Source organism: Cryptotermes secundus, unplaced genomic scaffold (genome assembly GCF_002891405.2).
Source record: "Cryptotermes secundus unplaced genomic scaffold, Csec_1.0 scaffold572, whole genome shotgun sequence".
Lineage (NCBI taxonomy): Eukaryota > Metazoa > Arthropoda > Insecta > Blattodea > Kalotermitidae > Cryptotermes > Cryptotermes secundus.
Genome location: NW_019725849.1, coordinates 472515 through 489910, shown reverse-complemented (window position 1 = coordinate 489910; position 17396 = coordinate 472515). Strand labels below are relative to the sequence as shown.

General features: G+C 40.0%; 1 protein-coding gene across 20 annotated transcripts in view; it reads left to right on the top strand.

Moving 5' to 3' along the window:
- LOC111863784 (MAP kinase-activating death domain protein) overlaps positions 1-17396 on the top strand; it is a 121350-nt gene that overhangs the window by 89991 nt on the left and 13963 nt on the right. For 17 of the 20 annotated variants that reach the window (XM_033751192.1, XM_023850462.2, XM_033751193.1 and 14 more), the window contains 4 exons: positions 875-1147; positions 2300-2479; positions 11522-11530; positions 16772-16844. In XM_033751192.1, coding sequence (XP_033607083.1) covers positions 875-1147; positions 2300-2479; positions 11522-11530; positions 16772-16844 — 535 coding nt within the window. The remainder of the gene's footprint in view (positions 1-874; positions 1148-2299; positions 2480-11521; positions 11531-16771; positions 16845-17396) is intronic. The other 3 variants (XM_023850474.1, XM_023850473.1, XM_023850464.1) reach the window with 1 other exon arrangement.

The window sequence follows — 17396 nt, the reverse complement described above, 5'->3', positions numbered from 1 at the left end:
TATGAGGCTGGTGGATCACGTCACCTACAATTTCAGCAGTATATGTTGACAGCTGCTATGTTGTTGGATATCGATAAAGCTTTCAACACAACATAGCACTCTGCTCTACTACATAAATTGTCAGAATTATAATTACATATCCTTATTAAGCTTTTCTTGCTGACAGAAAATCTAAAGTCTTGATAGAAGGCAAATTTTCTACACCAAGAAAAATAGCTGCAGGGGTTCCTCAAGGTTCTGTCCTTGCCACAGCATTGTACAGTCTGTACATAATGATAACCTTGTGGCACCTGGAACTCATCTTGCTTTGTTTGTGAATGATACCTGTATTTACATGACAGAGAAATATGAATGTCATGTTCTCTGCAAAGTGCAGCGAATTCGTGGTGTGACTGCTGAAACATAAATATCAATTGAGGGAACGCTCATGCAGTCTATTTCTCCAAAAGACTTAGAGTCTCTGATATACTACAACTAAGTAGTGTTACTGTGTAAGTATGTCACGACATAATGGGACTGTTAGCTAGAAATACATATCATAGGAAAAAGGTTTCCCTTTAAGCCAGTAAAGGATAATAGTGTGAGTTGGACTTAGTTGGCTCAAGAGAGATCTTAATTTTTGGCTTTTATGTTGTTGGAGCAGAAGTTCAGGCATCCAATATCACCAAATTTATGTTATGGCCTTTTGGGATGTGACATCACGTAATTTTATAGATGGGTACTGGCGTTCTTCTGAAATGTTGGTACCTATCTACCAGTTTGCACAAGATCATGTCACAGTAATTTGTAATGTTAGTGCTCAGTGCTGTGAGAATCTTCAGTCTCTTGTGGCCTGCATCTTGCACCACTTACCATGTTGTAATGTTCATTACAGCATGGTAATGACATCGACCTCAAGCCACTGGGTTCACGCCAGGTCCATCGACAGAGCTTCACAGTTCATGCTGGCGTTGATGCGTCAGGAGACCTGCTGTTCCTAGAAGTACGAGAAGATGGCCTGGTGCTACGTTCCGTTAATGGCACAATTGTTGAACGCTGGTGGTTTGAACGTCTTGTTAATATGACATACAGCCCAAAAAACAAGGTTCTTTGCCTTTGGAGACGCAATGGAGGACAAACACAGCTGCACAAGTACTACACAAAGAAGGTAGAATGATCTGGTGTAAGAATATGGACTCACTGCATGCAGCAGAGTCATTTTGAGAAGCTAACTTTTCTGAGAGGATGTTTCTTACCTTTTGTAGAACCGTGTTCACACAAGCCCACCCTGGTCCCTATGTACGTTTTTGTATAAAATAATTCTAACTTGCAACATTAATGACATAGGCTGATTCATTGTTAATTTTCTTGTGTTAGAAAACATATCACCCCAGACGACAGTCTGCTTTCTCTTGTTTGTCACTTTGTAATATGTCCATGATAACCATCACAAACTGCCCATGGTTTGTAGATGACTTGAGATACTATATTCTTGGAGTTTGTGTGGTTCTCCTCAGTTTCTTCATACTGTATCTTTATTCAAATTGTCTAGTGCCCTTCACACTCTGCTCATGTTACTTGAATTGTTCGCTTGGCAGTACAGTTCCACTAAAATCCAACCAAGAACTGAGTTCTGTTGTTGCTGGATCCATTTTGGTCAGAATCTGTTTGATAGAAATTGGGACAGGATAATGTTGAAATGGAAGGTCCTCAGGGTATGAACTGTATTTAACTCAGTACCATGGCCAGACGGTGGTGTTGGTTATATCACAGGTGGACAGACATGAGGTGTTCAAAATTGACCCTGTTCTGTTGAGTTCTAAAATGACATGTAAATCTGAAGTCAGGAGTCAAGGAATGTAGTCTCGTGACCACGAATGAAGTGCTGGTAAGTAATTTCCCACTCATAATTCAGGAGTTAGCTTTTTGAGTTCCCACAGTCTCACTTATTCACTTGAGGCTCTGAGGAAATGGTGAACCACATCCAAAAAATCTCTTTTATGAATGTTATCTCATGCCCAGCATATGTGATGTGTGTTGGCAACACGTGGCATGTCAGAAGGAAGAAATTAATCCTGTCTGTCAGTTGGAGGTGAGAGACACAGCAGGGCACCAGAAAATACTTATCCACTGTTTTCTGGTTACTAAAATATTTGTCTGGGTGCCACGTTTTCAAATCTTTCATGATCCTTTCTGAAATCACATAACTCTGAAGTGATGTGTTAAACCTGAAAGGACTTAACTTAGTGATATACAGGAAGCAGATAATACTGTGTGCTGCAGAAGGAACAGGTGTTGATCCTGTTCATGTTGTTTGCAGTGTAAGGAACTGTACTATGCCATCAAGGAAGCCATGGAGCGGGCTGCAGCCCGTGGCAGTGGTGTTCTGGCTGGTCTGGAACTGGGTGGGGAATTTCCTGTTCAAGATATGCGTACAGGAGAAGGTGGTCTGTTGCAGGTGTGCATGGAAGGCGTTGGTCTGCTCTTCGCAAACAGCAAGGTAAAGGTGTGCGGCACGTTGGATGTGTCACCACTGTGGTGCCAAACTGCTGACCTCTCGCACTACTGACAGGACAGAACATTCCATATGATTAATTTGGGCCCAGTATATACTTGTTGAAGGACTAGTATTTATGAGGCTGCCCTGTTTTTTTCGACATCTTTGAAAAGTTTTCCCTCATTTTTTCTGAACACATTCAGTAGCTGAAGGGAATAATGGGCACAGTATCTGCCTTAAAAGTATAGATTGCTGTAATTAATCAAATATTTTCAGGGTCAAAGCTGCTGCCTGCTTCAAGTTTGTTTGGCGTTGCTGAAATGTGGTTCACAAATACTTCATACATTTATTATTATTAGAGGGGGCGGGTTTCCCCATGCACTTAGACCAGTTATTGGTCCATTGTGCGTCCCCCTTTAATTTCTACTGTCACCATACCCTACTGGTACTGGTGCGTACTATCAGCCCCATTCAGCCAACAAGGTCGGCCCTCAGTACCTGGTATTTCCCCCATCTACCAGAGGTATTGGAAACTACTTGGGCGGGAAACTTGTTGCCTAATTTTGCTCAGAGGTCTCATAGAGACATGAGGATCTTTTATGTGCCGTAAATCTACGACAGGTGACCCACGGCTTAAAGTCCCTCCCAGAGGACTTTTTCCCTGAATTTTCCACGACCTCCGCCGGGTTTCAACCCATGTACCTTGAGTCATGAGGTGGGAACGTTACCCCTAGACTACTGAGGCCGCTTTCATACATTTAAGTACACAGAAATATGCACGAGAAGGTTTTAAAGACAGCCACAGCCACTTGTTTGGTATTAATCTTTATCAACCAGGGATAAGAGATTTTAAATTCCACAGAACTGTGGGCCTAGCAGCTGTATCCTAATTTTTTGGCAACCTTTAATGTTAGGGAATAGAGATTTTAAGTATCCCTGTATTATAAAGGGGCCACCAGCATTCCAACTTGTGGGCTCAGTGTTACAGAAACATGTAATTTCCTTGTTGGACTGAAATGATGTGTAAATCTGAAGGCAGGATGGAAAGTAAAGTTGTCTGGCTGGTAGAGGTGAGTGAAAGATTTGTCCTGGTGACTAAATTTGCCACTCAGGGTCCAGGAATTGGCTTCTGCAGTTCTGGCAATCTCATCTCTTCACGCATAGCCCAGAAGAATTGGGGAACCACATGCAAAGAAGTTTAATATCAACATATTAGTAAGTCCAGCTGTATTGTGTACCTGCACTGTTGCACCAATGCAGTAGTTGGTTCATTATATCAGTATTATGTTGGACATTGTCTGGCCTCTGAAGTATAATTGATACAAATATTCTATCGTGAGTATCATGTACCACCATCTTCAGGAGAGTGGTTATCATTGTACTGACAGGTTGTTTGTAATTTTTATCTGTATGAACAGGAACAGTGACTGGCTTACTAATGCTGTTAGTATCTAGTGGTTAGCTTACTAGTGAGGTATTTAAAAAGTCTTTACTGAATCCCGAGTATTACCGCTAATACTGAACTAGCAAATATAATAAAATAAGCTGTCAGTGCAATAGCTGCAGTAATACACCTGATAACAGGGGTAGAGCTGCTTCCTGGAACACAGTGCAGTGGAAACCCCATTTAATGTTACTCAAATCAGAGTTTTCCCTCATTTAACTTTAGTTCCACTGATCCCAAGTCAGTAATCTCTGTGTTCAGTCGCCTTCTTGTGAGAATTTCCTCAGTTTAACGTTTCAGACCAATGATACCCAAAAGAAACCTTACATAAGGCTTTCACTGTATATCAGATGTTTATATGACAGATAGAGGAAATTTAAAGTTAGGCTTGTGCAGTCACCGATTTCTCCACAATCAGCAGAGCCCATGTTGCTTACTGTTGTGTGTTTTGGTGGTGGTGAGCGAGGGGGGGTGCAGGACTGAAGAGGTAATTTATTATTCAGTACTTGTGCCAGTTTATGAATATAATAGTATTTCTTTTGGGTTTACTAAGTTTTTGGACTTTCTCCATAGTTCAAAAGAATGCAGTGTTTCAGAAACTGCATCTGTTTCTGTCCTCACGTGAAAGGGTGGAAGGCATCTACTCTGTTGGGTCCATTAGAAAGTGGATGTTTAGTTTTTAATATTGTCCTGATATTTTAAAATTAAACACACTGTTAGGAGTTGACTCGTGAGAACCGTACTGGTGAGAGATCTGCAGCAGATGGCACATTGCACATTGCACATTGCATCTATAGCATTCCCTGTGACTGTGGCAGAAGCTCCCTCAGTGAAACAGACCCACTTGCTGTGAGGCTCTTTGAACATAGGTACAGTTTCAGAGAGTGTCTTACAGAGAAATCAGACCTGACCCAATGTGCCTGTGAAGGTCATAGGGTAGGTTCAGATGAAGCTAGGATTTTGGAAGTTGAAAATAACAACAGATAAAGGAAGTACAAGGAGTCAGCCCATATGGTGTGTTTAACAAGTTGGATTAGCCAACCCAATATGGAAATTTTGTATGGATTCATTCCCCTTGTCAGTAATGAGGCTGTTGACTTAGAAGGAAGGTTGATATGATCTGACAGACTCATCATGTATGTCTGTATGATAGTAGTTCTGAGGTTCAGTTTTTGTTCCACAGATGGTGCTAGCAGTAGGTGGGATTTGGTTGTTGGTTTGGTCTTTATGTTCCTTTTTATAATTCGTATTGTTAATGTTCCTGTTATCTCCCACTGACAAAACCTGATCTTAGATGTGTATACTGACATAGGTTTTCCTGGTGAGACAGTGTAATATGGTCCAGAGTCCCACAGGACTCAGAACCAAGATTGACTGTGGTTGTGAGGACCAGCAACAATTTACATGACCCAACATAGGTTTCCCTGTGATTGAGGTTAGTTCTTTCTAATGAATCCAACAGCATAGGTGCCTGCCATACTTCCACCTGAGGACAGAAAACATTGGGTTCTTTAGAATACTGGACAAGGAACAAAGTTAAGAAAACTCAGTGATCCTGAGTGTTACACAAACCTTCAGAATTGTTTTTTTTGGGGGGTGGGGAGGCGTGAAGCTTTGTGTTGTGCGCGGAGGTCAGCAGTTGGTTGATGATTGCAGTGCAAACCTGCCATTTACTCTGTAGGCAGTACTGTTTGCATTATGAACATATGTTTCCTTGCAGCATCGGGTTGCGACACAAGAGTTGGCATGTGGCAGAATGGGATCTGTGGTGTTGAGACATAAATATGTTGTATGCTGTGCAGTTTAATTGCTGTTCTTTGAGAATAATGTGGAAATTTGTGTACAGCCTCTTATGCCTGTTTCCCTACATATGTTACTGTAATTACTGTAACCTGTGTATGAAAGTGCTTTAAACATCTTTATCAAATGTTACGGTAACCACATTCCACACTGTGTACATTTTGTATGATTCCCCCCCCCATCATTTCCATTTTGTATGGGTCAGTGATCTCTTGTATTTTCCTGCAGTCTTTACTTTTTGATTTCTTACTAGCTATTTCCACTCTGTCTGATGTATTCCGGAATCCAGCTGAACCATGTTGTTCTTGTTTAGCCCATAGATTTCTTTCCTTTAAATTTTAGTTTTGTCACTTAGTGATGGCATTGTCCATTTTAGCATTTTGTAAGTTCAGAAAAATCTTATGAAGTCTCTGTTGTTAGTCCCAAAAGTTAATATTTTTCATTCAAATTAATATTTTCTGCAAAGAAAACCAAGACTTAATGACTGACTGACCAACCATCAGTCGCAATGTGACTTTGACTTTGACTTTGTGTGGTGGTAATGTTGTTAGTAGCCCACACGTTTGCATGGCACTACATTGGCATTGTGTATGACAAGAATTTATGGAAGAAAGTACAAAGATACGCTGCCCTCCAGTGTAGTGTTGATCACACTGATTATTGCGGAATTAAGCCAGTCAGGATATCTAGGAAGTCATTAAAGTATCAAGATTGCATTCATGTCTTGATGAAATCTAAGGATGAACTTGGCCTTTTATGTTGCTATGTATCTTGACCTCATTCCATTTCTCCATCCACTTTTGGTCAACATATAAATTCAAGAGTGCTTTCCATCATCTTGTTTTAACCCTTAATAGCTATAGAGACTGAACCTTATCTGATAATAATCATAACTTAAACAGTTAGCTGACCTGCCATGACATTACCTTCTATGCCAGACACTGTAACTGGTCTTGCATAGCAGTATGTCTCTGTGCCAAATTAATGGTTTGTTCAGTGTGAAGGAGTGGCATTCTCTCAGACTCAGAGCAGTGGCAAAAGTGTGTTAGAATATTTACTAGTTCTGCATCTGTGAAGAGTGTTCATCCTAACTTTCATGGAACACTGACCATGTGGTCAGAAAAAAAAAAATGAATACAGCAATTTAGAAGCCAACAAAGATGGTGATCTCTTATGTGGATATTTAAGGATGTGGTAATACAGATAAAAAGTACTGTTCTCAGGAATGTGATGCTGTGTTGTCTGGTGAAGTTCCTGTCATTTTGCATGAACATACTGCTGCCATCTTCACAGAAAATGAGCCAAGTAAATGGAAGTGCTAAGTTTAAAAAGAAACCTGTTACTGTGGGTGGTAGGAGTACTTACAAGACAGTAACCTAAAAGGACACCTTCCAAATCAGGACTGATAGATGGTCCTATTTGCATAAGATACCTAGGAGAAGATGAAACAACCACATATCCTATGCGAGTGTGAGGCCATAGCTTATTTTAGATTTTGTCACCTCGACCACTATTTTATGGAACACTCTGAGTATTGTGACACCCCTGTAAGCAGAGTCCTGCACTTCATTTGAAGTGTAGGACTGTTGAAGGGTTAAAATAGAGGAGTATGCATGATAGATCATTAAAGGTCATGATGCAAGGGCCAACAGTTAGGCCAACTCATGTGCGCGTGTGTGTGTGTGTGTGCATGTGTAAGCCAAGAACATAATCAGCACACAGCTCTCTGCTTGACAGAGAATATAGTTATAATGACAAACAGTCTGATGGAAGGATAAACTACTGTGGTGAGAATTTGTAGAAGGGCCTAGCGAATAATATTTTAGATTGGGAGATGTGAGGTTCTCATGGTGATGAAGATTCATGTTGTGGTCGGTGAAATGCTGTTGTGTTGCAAGGGCAGTGTGAATTCAACATGTGTAGGCCTAAGAACCATGGCACCCCTTTAAAGCACAGTAAGAAATCCTGCAGTTTACCCACAGTTTGTGTTTATGTGATTCATGCAATTCTTATGGTAAAAAGTAATTATTTCCAGTAATTATAACCAGTTGATCTTTATAACGGAGGTGCAGTGTGTTTTCTGTGATATGGGAACTAGCTTTGAAATAGTTATTTAGATGAAATGCTTTAATTTCACATAGTCAGTTCTTATGTAGTGTGGAAAGAGTGGGTAGTCTTGCAGTCTGCGCAGTGCAGGACAAACTCCAATAGAAACATGTGGAATTACAGCTGAACTGAGGAAGAAGGGTGTTACCATTTTTGTATAAGAAGAAAGAGAAAGAAAGTACCACCTGAAGAAGGAAAGGTATCAGTTTAAGTGTTTATGGCTTGATGCTTTAACCTCAGCACAGTAAGGCACTTGTTCTCACATCATACTGAAGTGACTGTGAAACCAGGAACAAAAGACAGAGTGAACCAACTCAGTGAAACACACGTAAAATTCGCAGGAAACAGATGTGCTGAATGTTAGCCTGTAGGATTTTTTTTTTCTCATGCAAAACATTTCGGCTGTTAGTGCTATGGTTTTTCATGGATTTGTGACTGATTCTCGATGCCCAGCAAAAGCTGGTACATCAGTATATGTGTCCATTGGAAAGAGTTTGAAGAAGCCTTTTCCTGTGCGTGAGTCATAAATAAGCAACAAAAAGACATGCTGTTGTGTTTGTGTTTGTAGAAATGATTGAGAGACAGGTGTTGATTGGTTGATGTGCCAGGGCCAGAGGGAAACAATTTGTACACGTAGTGTGTAATAAATTTTTCAGTTTAAAGGTTAGCAATTCCTTGTACAAAATTTTATATCGTTTCCCCCCTTATTAATATATTTACTTTGATTTCTAATTATGTAAACAGTACCACTTAAATAGTAAAATTCTTATTTTCATAATCCAGCATTTGAATGAATAGAGTTCATTGGGTGTGGTTTATAAATTCCTTGTAAGTACAGTGTCTTAATTTTAAGAGATTCAGTCATGATAGATTTTTATTGTGGGATGTAAAAAGAATGTGTAGCTGAATTACTGTTAGGGAGTGACGCTTTACTGAAGGTGCTGAAGAGACAATTTATAGAGTGAGTGTAGCATCAGTTTATGGTTCTGGCTCAAAGATGCACCGAAACCCAGTCAAAACAGCTCACTTTTCATTGTGAGTCATGTCTCCAAAGTCTTTAAAACTCTGTCAGTAACTTTACTACGAGTATTGTCACTTTGTCATATCCTGAAGATGGTTTCACATGTCTGGTGAAGCTGTGCAGTGTGAGACAATGTAAATGCACAATCATCTGTATGCTGCAAGGATCCATTCAGATCCAACTTACAGAAACATCTTTGTAGTTAGGTTGCAGTCTTCTGCAAGGTGAATCTGTGTAGTGTGGTAGAACAGTACTAACATTTCAGGGGAACATGTTGCCTCCATCTTCAGGGTAGAAGACTGCCTTACTCTTCTGCTCTCCAGATTCACTCCTTGGCCAAAATACAGATTCTTTATAATGTTAAAGCAGGTGAAGCATGTAGTTACCACACCACTTTAACAGGTGAGCTATGTGAGTCTGCATAAAAGGAATGCATAATGGAGATGTTGTGTCTGTCTGTATATTTCACCTTCACAGTCAACTTTTTACATTTAATTAAATTTGCTTGTGAATTGAATTTCATGTCAGCCGTTACCAGCCCACTGTAAAACAGTAACTTTTGAAATCAGAATTCATCAAATTTCTCATAAAATCTCCACACCATGCAGAAAGTGTATGTGACATAATGTGTGTATAATCCTGTGTTACTGAAGTTTCAGGACTCAGATTTTTAAAAATATTCTTTACGGTATGAATGGATTTCATGTGCACAGCAATGAACTAAGCCTCTTATCCGCAACTGCATCAGGTGTAGGAAGGTTTGTTCCTGTGCTGTAGAAGGTGTCAACTGATGTCTGTATGCTTGCAGCGTCAATTTGCTGCATCAGTTGACTCTCCAGGATTGAAGAACGAAGAAGAAGCACAAGTTTTTTAAGCTGAAGAGAAGTGCTTATCTGTCTTACAGACTGTTCATTACAAACATACAGTAATGCAACACCATCATGTCCACATATGTGACTTGTGAACTCAGTGTTACAAAGGTGTGACAGTTTTTAAGACAGTGCCACTTGCACTGTGTTCCCCACATTTGCGTCTGCACAACATAAACAAGCACCATAAGGCCGTTGTTATGCTGGCTTTGAAACCTTAAAAGTTTGTGTAACATTGTAACTGCACACTGTGCCTTGCAGGACCTTAGGAACACTGGCAATGATGTATGAGTGCAGGGACAGGAGTTCATAACTGTTCTGTATTAACTGGATATACTGTTACTCCTGGAACTTCATGAACAAAGGTTGTATCATGTGTAATTTTTATCTGGACCTTTTCCTTTTTTGTGGCTTTTATTTTCAAAATGCAAGGAACAGTCACTGTTCAGTGTAATACTCTTGCTGCTAGTCATTCCTGTCAGCATTAGATTTGTATCTGCTCCAAGCAGACGTCGGTGAGAGTCTCTGAAGTTGTAGGACTAAAATGGAGGATGCCTTCGTTGCTGTATCATACTGTAGAACTGACTGAATGATGACTATGAAATGGATGCAGCAGATTGTTTCAGAATGTTGGTACCCACACATCATCACACGGAATGATATGCTGGGAGGTTGTAGTAATATGATTGTATGGTACGAAACCACAGACCCCATGTGCTGCATCAGTGCAAAGAGTGTGTTCTGTTTGTAACTGTCCCAGTTATGGTCACTTCCTTGATGACTGTACTTCCTGTGTACTTGTTGCAGTCTGAAGACCTCCAAAATTTATATTATTACTGGCAGATATTATCATGCTCACCAAACTGTTGCAAGTGCCATGTTGTGTTGGCAGCACTGTGTCGCAACAACATGGACTTAACAGTGGTTTGGGAAAAAGCAGTGATTGGTCTGTATACCAAGCTAGTCGCTCTGCCAAAAGAATCCTATAAAATAAAATTGTCTTGATCTGACCTGCACGAAGTAGCGGCTGAATGCCGTGCGGCCAGTGCCAACTCTTCTGTCCGTATGTACTGATGATACTGGTGTGTTTTATTATTATGATTGTAGCTGCAAGGACCTCTCAAAACTTTCCTACTATTTGTATTCAGCAACATGAGACATGCCCTCGCCCCATAGATGTAACTCAGCATTTTATGTTTTTTGTCATTTTTCATTATTGATCATTCTTTGTTTTGGTTTTTCTTTAGTAACTTATGTTGAAAGATTTTGCAGTGATGATTTGTCCCCCTCCCATGGAACATTGTCCCCCCACCCTCTCTAAAGTTACATGGGAAGGTAGTAGTGTTTCAGTTTTGGTTATGTTTTGTTTCCTTTCAATTCGGTGTTTCATTCTGCATGAGTGCTCTCCGTTTCGCTCCGTGTCATGCTCTTTAACAATTAACTTTACATTTAGTTTTTATTTACTTTTTTTGAATGTTGTCTGCCCTTTATCTCTCTCTCTCTTTCTTGTGAGTGGGAAATATGAAACAAGAGGAAATATATTTTAACACAGACTCTTAATATATAACAAATGAAAAGCTTAGGAACTTTTGAGATGGTCCTTGGATGCATATTGGTGTATTTCAGATATTTGAGCTTTAAAAAATGAAAAGGAAAGAAATAGACACCACGCTTACAAACCACAACTGCAGTCTGGTGGTGGGTAGCCACATTACAATTATATTGTGTTTTTCCTCTCCAATATTTCTTTAATGATATTTACTTTTATGTTTCCACGCATCCAATCGATCGGGTGGATGTGCCAGGATTTTGAGGTACTGAGTGGTGTTGTGGCCACACTGTGTTGGTCTGCTTAGTCCTGTAGTCGTCCTCCTCCACGTAGAAGTGATTGCTGTGAAATTTAGAATTCTCACATGTGACAACCTGGTAGCATGACATGCACTCCCAGTCCACTTTACAGTGGGGACATTTCATTTCAGAACAGACCATCTCTCAAGTTTCCTATGCCACACTAGTCTGTAGTTCTTCAGCTTGTGCATGTAGTATTGCATGTCTCAGTGGTCAGTACTGGTGTTGCTGCTTTCATTTTCAACTTGTTTGGCACTGGCTCTGTGCTCTGAATGTGTGAATATCTGTTACCTGTGTCAGACTTGGTCCAACATTGTTATTCCAGTCCAGAATGAATTTTGCACATCTAAACTTTAAATAGAATTTATCTGTTCTCTTAAATTTCATGTGTACAAATAATTGTCCCTCAGAAGGGATCTTCTGTGAACCTTATATTTGGGCAGTCCAGTGTTGAAGCAAGTCCTGACATCTTTAAAATGTGGCCTTGTGGCATTTCACATGGGTCAGATTTCTGCAGTACAGAATAATCCTATGTAAGGGTCATTCAGTGAAAAGACAAGAGCAGTCTTATCTCCACTGTGTCAGTTGCATGTTCTCGCTATGTCAGCTATTTGCTCAGTAGTGTGTTTGTCTTCATACATTTTATAAATTGCATGGTATTGATCAGAAGAGTGATAAAGCTGACAGTGGAAATTATCGAGACACGACTGTTACAGTCTACACAACAAAATTATAACCAAACATTCTTCTGTTATAATTATGTAGATGAAATTATTGGTGACTATCAGTATGGATTTTGTTCGCAGTAGAGCAGATAGTCATCAGATATTCTGCATGTCAGTTAGTGAAGAAAAATGCAGGAGTACAGTGTGACAATACATCAGCTGTTTATAGACATCAAGAAAGTTAAGACAGAAGTAATATTGTACAGTATTCCAATTGAATTCAGTGTTCCCCATAAAACTGGTGAGGGTAATTAAAATAATGTATATTTGCAACTTGTAAGAAAGTTTTTGTAGGTTAACGTTTTTCTGGTATGTTTCCTATTCAGAATGGTTTTCAGAAGGGAGATGCCCTATCACTATTGCTTTTCAGTTTTGCTTTAGAATTTTCCATCAGGAAGCTGCAAGAAAAGCATTCAGGACTGAAACTGAATTGGACACATCACCTCTTTTTCCTTGCTGTTGGTGTTAATTTATTGGAGGAATACATAAACACATTAAAGGAAGCAGAGAGCTCCATTAGATACTGTTAAGGAGTTGGTCTAGAAGTAAACGCAGAACCAAGTATATGTTGGTGACTTGTCACCAGAATGCAGGACAGAATCATAACATAATGATAGCCAACAGATCCTTTGAAAATGTTTCACAGTTCAGATATCTAGAAACGGCCATAATAAGTCAGAGTTATACTGATGAAGACAGTAAATTTGGGGAATGCTTGCTATGACTTAGCACAGACTCTTTGCCCCTCCATCTGATCTCAAAAAATTTAAAGAATGAAATATACAAAACTGCGGTTTTACCCGTTGTTTTGTATTGCTGTGAAATGTGTCTGTCACATTAAGGGAAGACTAGACTTGAGTCTTTGAGAACAGGGTGCTGAGGAGAATATTTTGATCTAAGAGGGAGAAAGTGACAGACTGGAGAGAATTGTTTAATGAGGAGCTTTATAGTATACTCTTCACCAAATGTTATTTGTATGATCAAAATTAACAAGAATGAGATGAATGGGCAGGACAGAAGAGAAATGCACACAAAATTTTAGTTGGAAAATCTGAAGGGATGATACTGCTTCCAAGACCTAAACATAGATGGAGGAATAGTATTAAGATTGGTCTCAACTGTTGTGGAAGCGTGTCAGCTTAATACATCTGGTTTAGGATAGGAACCTGTGATGGCAGTTGTGAACACAATAATGAACCATGATGTTCCAAATATTCAGGTAATTTCTTAGCCAGCCAAACAGCCTGTAACTTCACAGGAAGATCTGTGCTCCATTTGATTACATGTGGTGCAGGGGGGATACTGGATTTGGATTTGAGACACATAGTTGGTCATGGATGGTGGAGTCTGGAAATGTAGATTCCTGTGCAAATTGAAGATGGCAAACCTATGAAGAGATAATGCCAAGAGGATGTGTTAGTCTTTGCCATTTTACATAGCAGAAAGGAAGACAAAGGGATTCTAAATTGAATCGTAGCAATCACTGCCAGAATTTAATCTCTTCTTCATATCTTCATGAATGTAATTCTGATTTGTTACAGCAGTTCCCAAATATTGAAACTTGACAACATTTTGCAGGTCTTGTTAGATAACATCATGATTTTGTACTGCATTCTGGTGATGAGGCATTAAGATATACTCAGTTTTATTTACGTGGTGTGTTCAAAAAGTATTGAACCTTTGGTTGGCAGAAATACATTTATTGATTTGGAGGTACAAAACCCTAATTCCCTTCAAAGTAGTCTCCTTGGTAATGCACACACTTCTCCCAGCGCTTCCGCCATTTTTGGAAACACTTCAGGAATGCGTCTTTTGGAATGGTGATCAGCCGGGCTGTCGCATTCCGCATGATGTCTTCTCTTGACTCAAATCGGGTTCCTTTCAGCGGCATTTTCAGCTTGGGAAATAGCCAAAAGTCACACGGAGCCATGTCAGGGGAGTAGGGAGCCTGACGAACCACAGGGATGTTGTGTTTGGCGATGAAAGTCTGAATCAGATTCGCAGTTTCAGTACGAATTTCGTGGACATTCTCCTCATGCCCAAATCCTCGGTCAAAATTGAATGTACCGATTCAGTGCTTACCCCTGTCTCGTTCGCAAGTTCTCAGACTGTGATACGACAGTCCTCCATGACCAAAGTCTGCACTTGCTCAATGACATTCTCATTTCGGCTTGTTGAGGGTCTGCCTGAACGCGGTTCGCTGTCCACTGATGTGCGGCCATCTTTGAAGTGGTGGTACCACCCCTTTATCCATGAGTTGCTCATGGCATCGTCCCCGAAAGCCTGTTGAATCTTGCGAATGGTTTCCACTTGGGTATCGCCAAGCTTTTGGCAAAATTTGATTCAATATTGCTGCACATGTTGTTCCGGCATTTTACACCTTACTGGAATCCGACGAACGCTCACTACATGTCCTCGCTCATAGGCCGACTGCCAGCGACTGACGCTTTCTGCGGGCGGGAAAAAATTCACGACTGCGCATGCATGTCCCCTCCTCATCTCCACCGAAGGGAGCCTCCCACGCTTCATTGGATTATGCGGGGAAAAAGAAGGCTCGATACTTTTTGAACACACCAAGTACGTTTACTTTTACTAATTAAGTTATTGAATGTTTTTTTTTTTGTTTCATTTATGTTTCCCACAGTAAATTAATATAATCAGCATAGACCAGAAGCTGTTGTGTCCCATTTAATTTCAGCCCCACCTGGTTTTCTTGGACATTCCTGATGGCATATTCTAAAGCAAAGTTGAAGAGTAATGGTGGTAAAAACATCTGGTTTAAGACCTGTTGGCCTCCTACAGTCTCTTATATCTTCCTTGAATTGAAAAGACTGCTGCAGAACAGTGGCACATGGTGGAGCAGTTTCTCATAAAACCTATCTCTTCCACTGGAGTAATTGATTTTAATTTAGGGTTTTTTTAAGTTGTTATGTAATTACTGCATGGAGAGTTCTCTTGAAATATATTCTATCCAATCAGCTGCAGCTCAGTGTGATGTGTTTGAGATCACACTGCCTGCGGTATGATGATTAGTGGATTGTTACCTTGTACCAGTTGTAGTGGCAAGGATTCTAATTTTCAAGTTATGTGTTCAGATGTCAGGCCTGGCAACTCAACTCTTGCAGTTGTTTCTTTCAGAAAGTAAAATTTTAAGGTACAGCTGTTCTTGGTGAAGTATATTTTAATGAAAAAAGTGGTCACTAATTTTAGAAGATGAACTGAAATGCTTTTTATGATATGACAGTTTATCATACAGTGATTTAAGATATGATGTTGACATTGTTTCACTAACAAACGGGTGAAGCCAGAAAGGGGAAGATATGTCATATGAGAAACTGAATGAACCAACCTGCAGGCAGCAACATGATTAAAGTTTTTTTTTATATAGAGAGTTTCTGAAAAATTGTGTTTATGGTATGATAAGGGGATATCAAACACAGTCTTGAAGTCTCTGTCAATGTATATTGAAGAATGATCAATTTTTTGAGTTAGGAAAACTGCAAAACTTTCCAAAGTTTGTAAGAATAAAGATATCCAATATATGCATGTACTATATACGTATATGTATATATATACCTATATGTAATTACATACCCTCATAATTTGAGTGTTATTAATTCTTTTCAGTTCTAACCACTATATATTATGTTACTGACAAGGAAAGCAACCATATCTTGGGTGAGAAACAGGCATTTCTGCTCATGTATGATGAATGTATCTGTCAGGTCCTACATACTTTGCATATGGCTCTGAAGCCAAGCCTCCCTGATCACACAGTCAGTATCTAATTTTGGTGCCACATATGCCACAGAGCCTGAAGGACCTGCGGCACACTTCTGGTGTATATGATCATGCCCATGCTATGCTCATGCATCAACTTAAGTGAACAATGCTTTGGGGGCAGTACATGTACAGTAGAAACGTATGTCATATAATAATCTTTTTTTAAGGGGCTCACCATACCATAGTTGGTTGAGACAGTATGCTACAAGCCAAAAGGTCACAGGTATGAGGTCAGTGGATTTTTCAGTTGGCCAAATCCTTCCAGCCGCACTATGTCCTTGGGGTTGACTCAGTCTCTAACAGAAATGGGTGCCAGGAATTTACCTTGGGGTGAAGGGCAGGTGGCACATAAGGCTGACAGCCTCATCACCATCTCTGAGGCCTGATTGTCTAGAAAATGGGAGCCTCAGTGTCTCACAGCCCTGTGGGCCTCCACAGCCTGTTATAGGGATCATAATAATCGTTTTAATCCTGATCTTTTTGGTTTTAGTGTGAGATGATGTAGTTCCATAGTATAGACACAAGGTTGGGGTGGCGTTTTGTATGTATGGGCATTTGTTGTCAGAAACATTTACGAACAGTTACTCTTCTTGGAAGATCTGTTATGCAGTGCATGGTATAGAATCTGAGGCATGTGCTTGTGCCCGCTTGATGTCTCAGAAAGTTGTATGGCATCTAACACATTCTTTGTTCTCACAGTTTTTCGTGCGCCTGGATCACATTCGCAAGTGCTTCACACAGAAGGGTGGCATTTTTGTCCTGGAGGAATACAGTGAGTAGCAGATTGTCTTATATAAATTGAGGGCATTGTGTGTGTTATGTTAACACTGCTAGCAGCATTATGAAAATGTACTTCCTGGCATTGTGAGGGTGTTCCAATCATAGTAGAACAGGGTGTGCATCAGCTTGTTCTAGCCCATTTCTGCTCTCCTTAATATAGAACAAGACTTAAGCTTACACCGGTCTAGAAAACTGAGATTAACAGCCATGGGGATCTGTTGTGCTTACCATGTGACACCCTCTATCCACAAAATGTTGACACTAACTTTGCCGACAAGCAGTGGTCGCTAGGTCAGTATAGTTTGCTTGCGGACTACAGGCCACAGAGTTCAGTTTGTACCTAATCTTATAACTTGATTCCATATCACAGCAGGATGCAAAAACTAAAGTTAAATTTTGATATTACTGAGAGAGGAGACGTAAACAAATTTGTATATGTTGGCGTATGAGGGTCACAAATTGATAATGCAGTATCTCTTCACTTTTTGCAATATTGCATTATTGTAATTCTCATAATCTGATTTCCTCACGACAATCATAGATG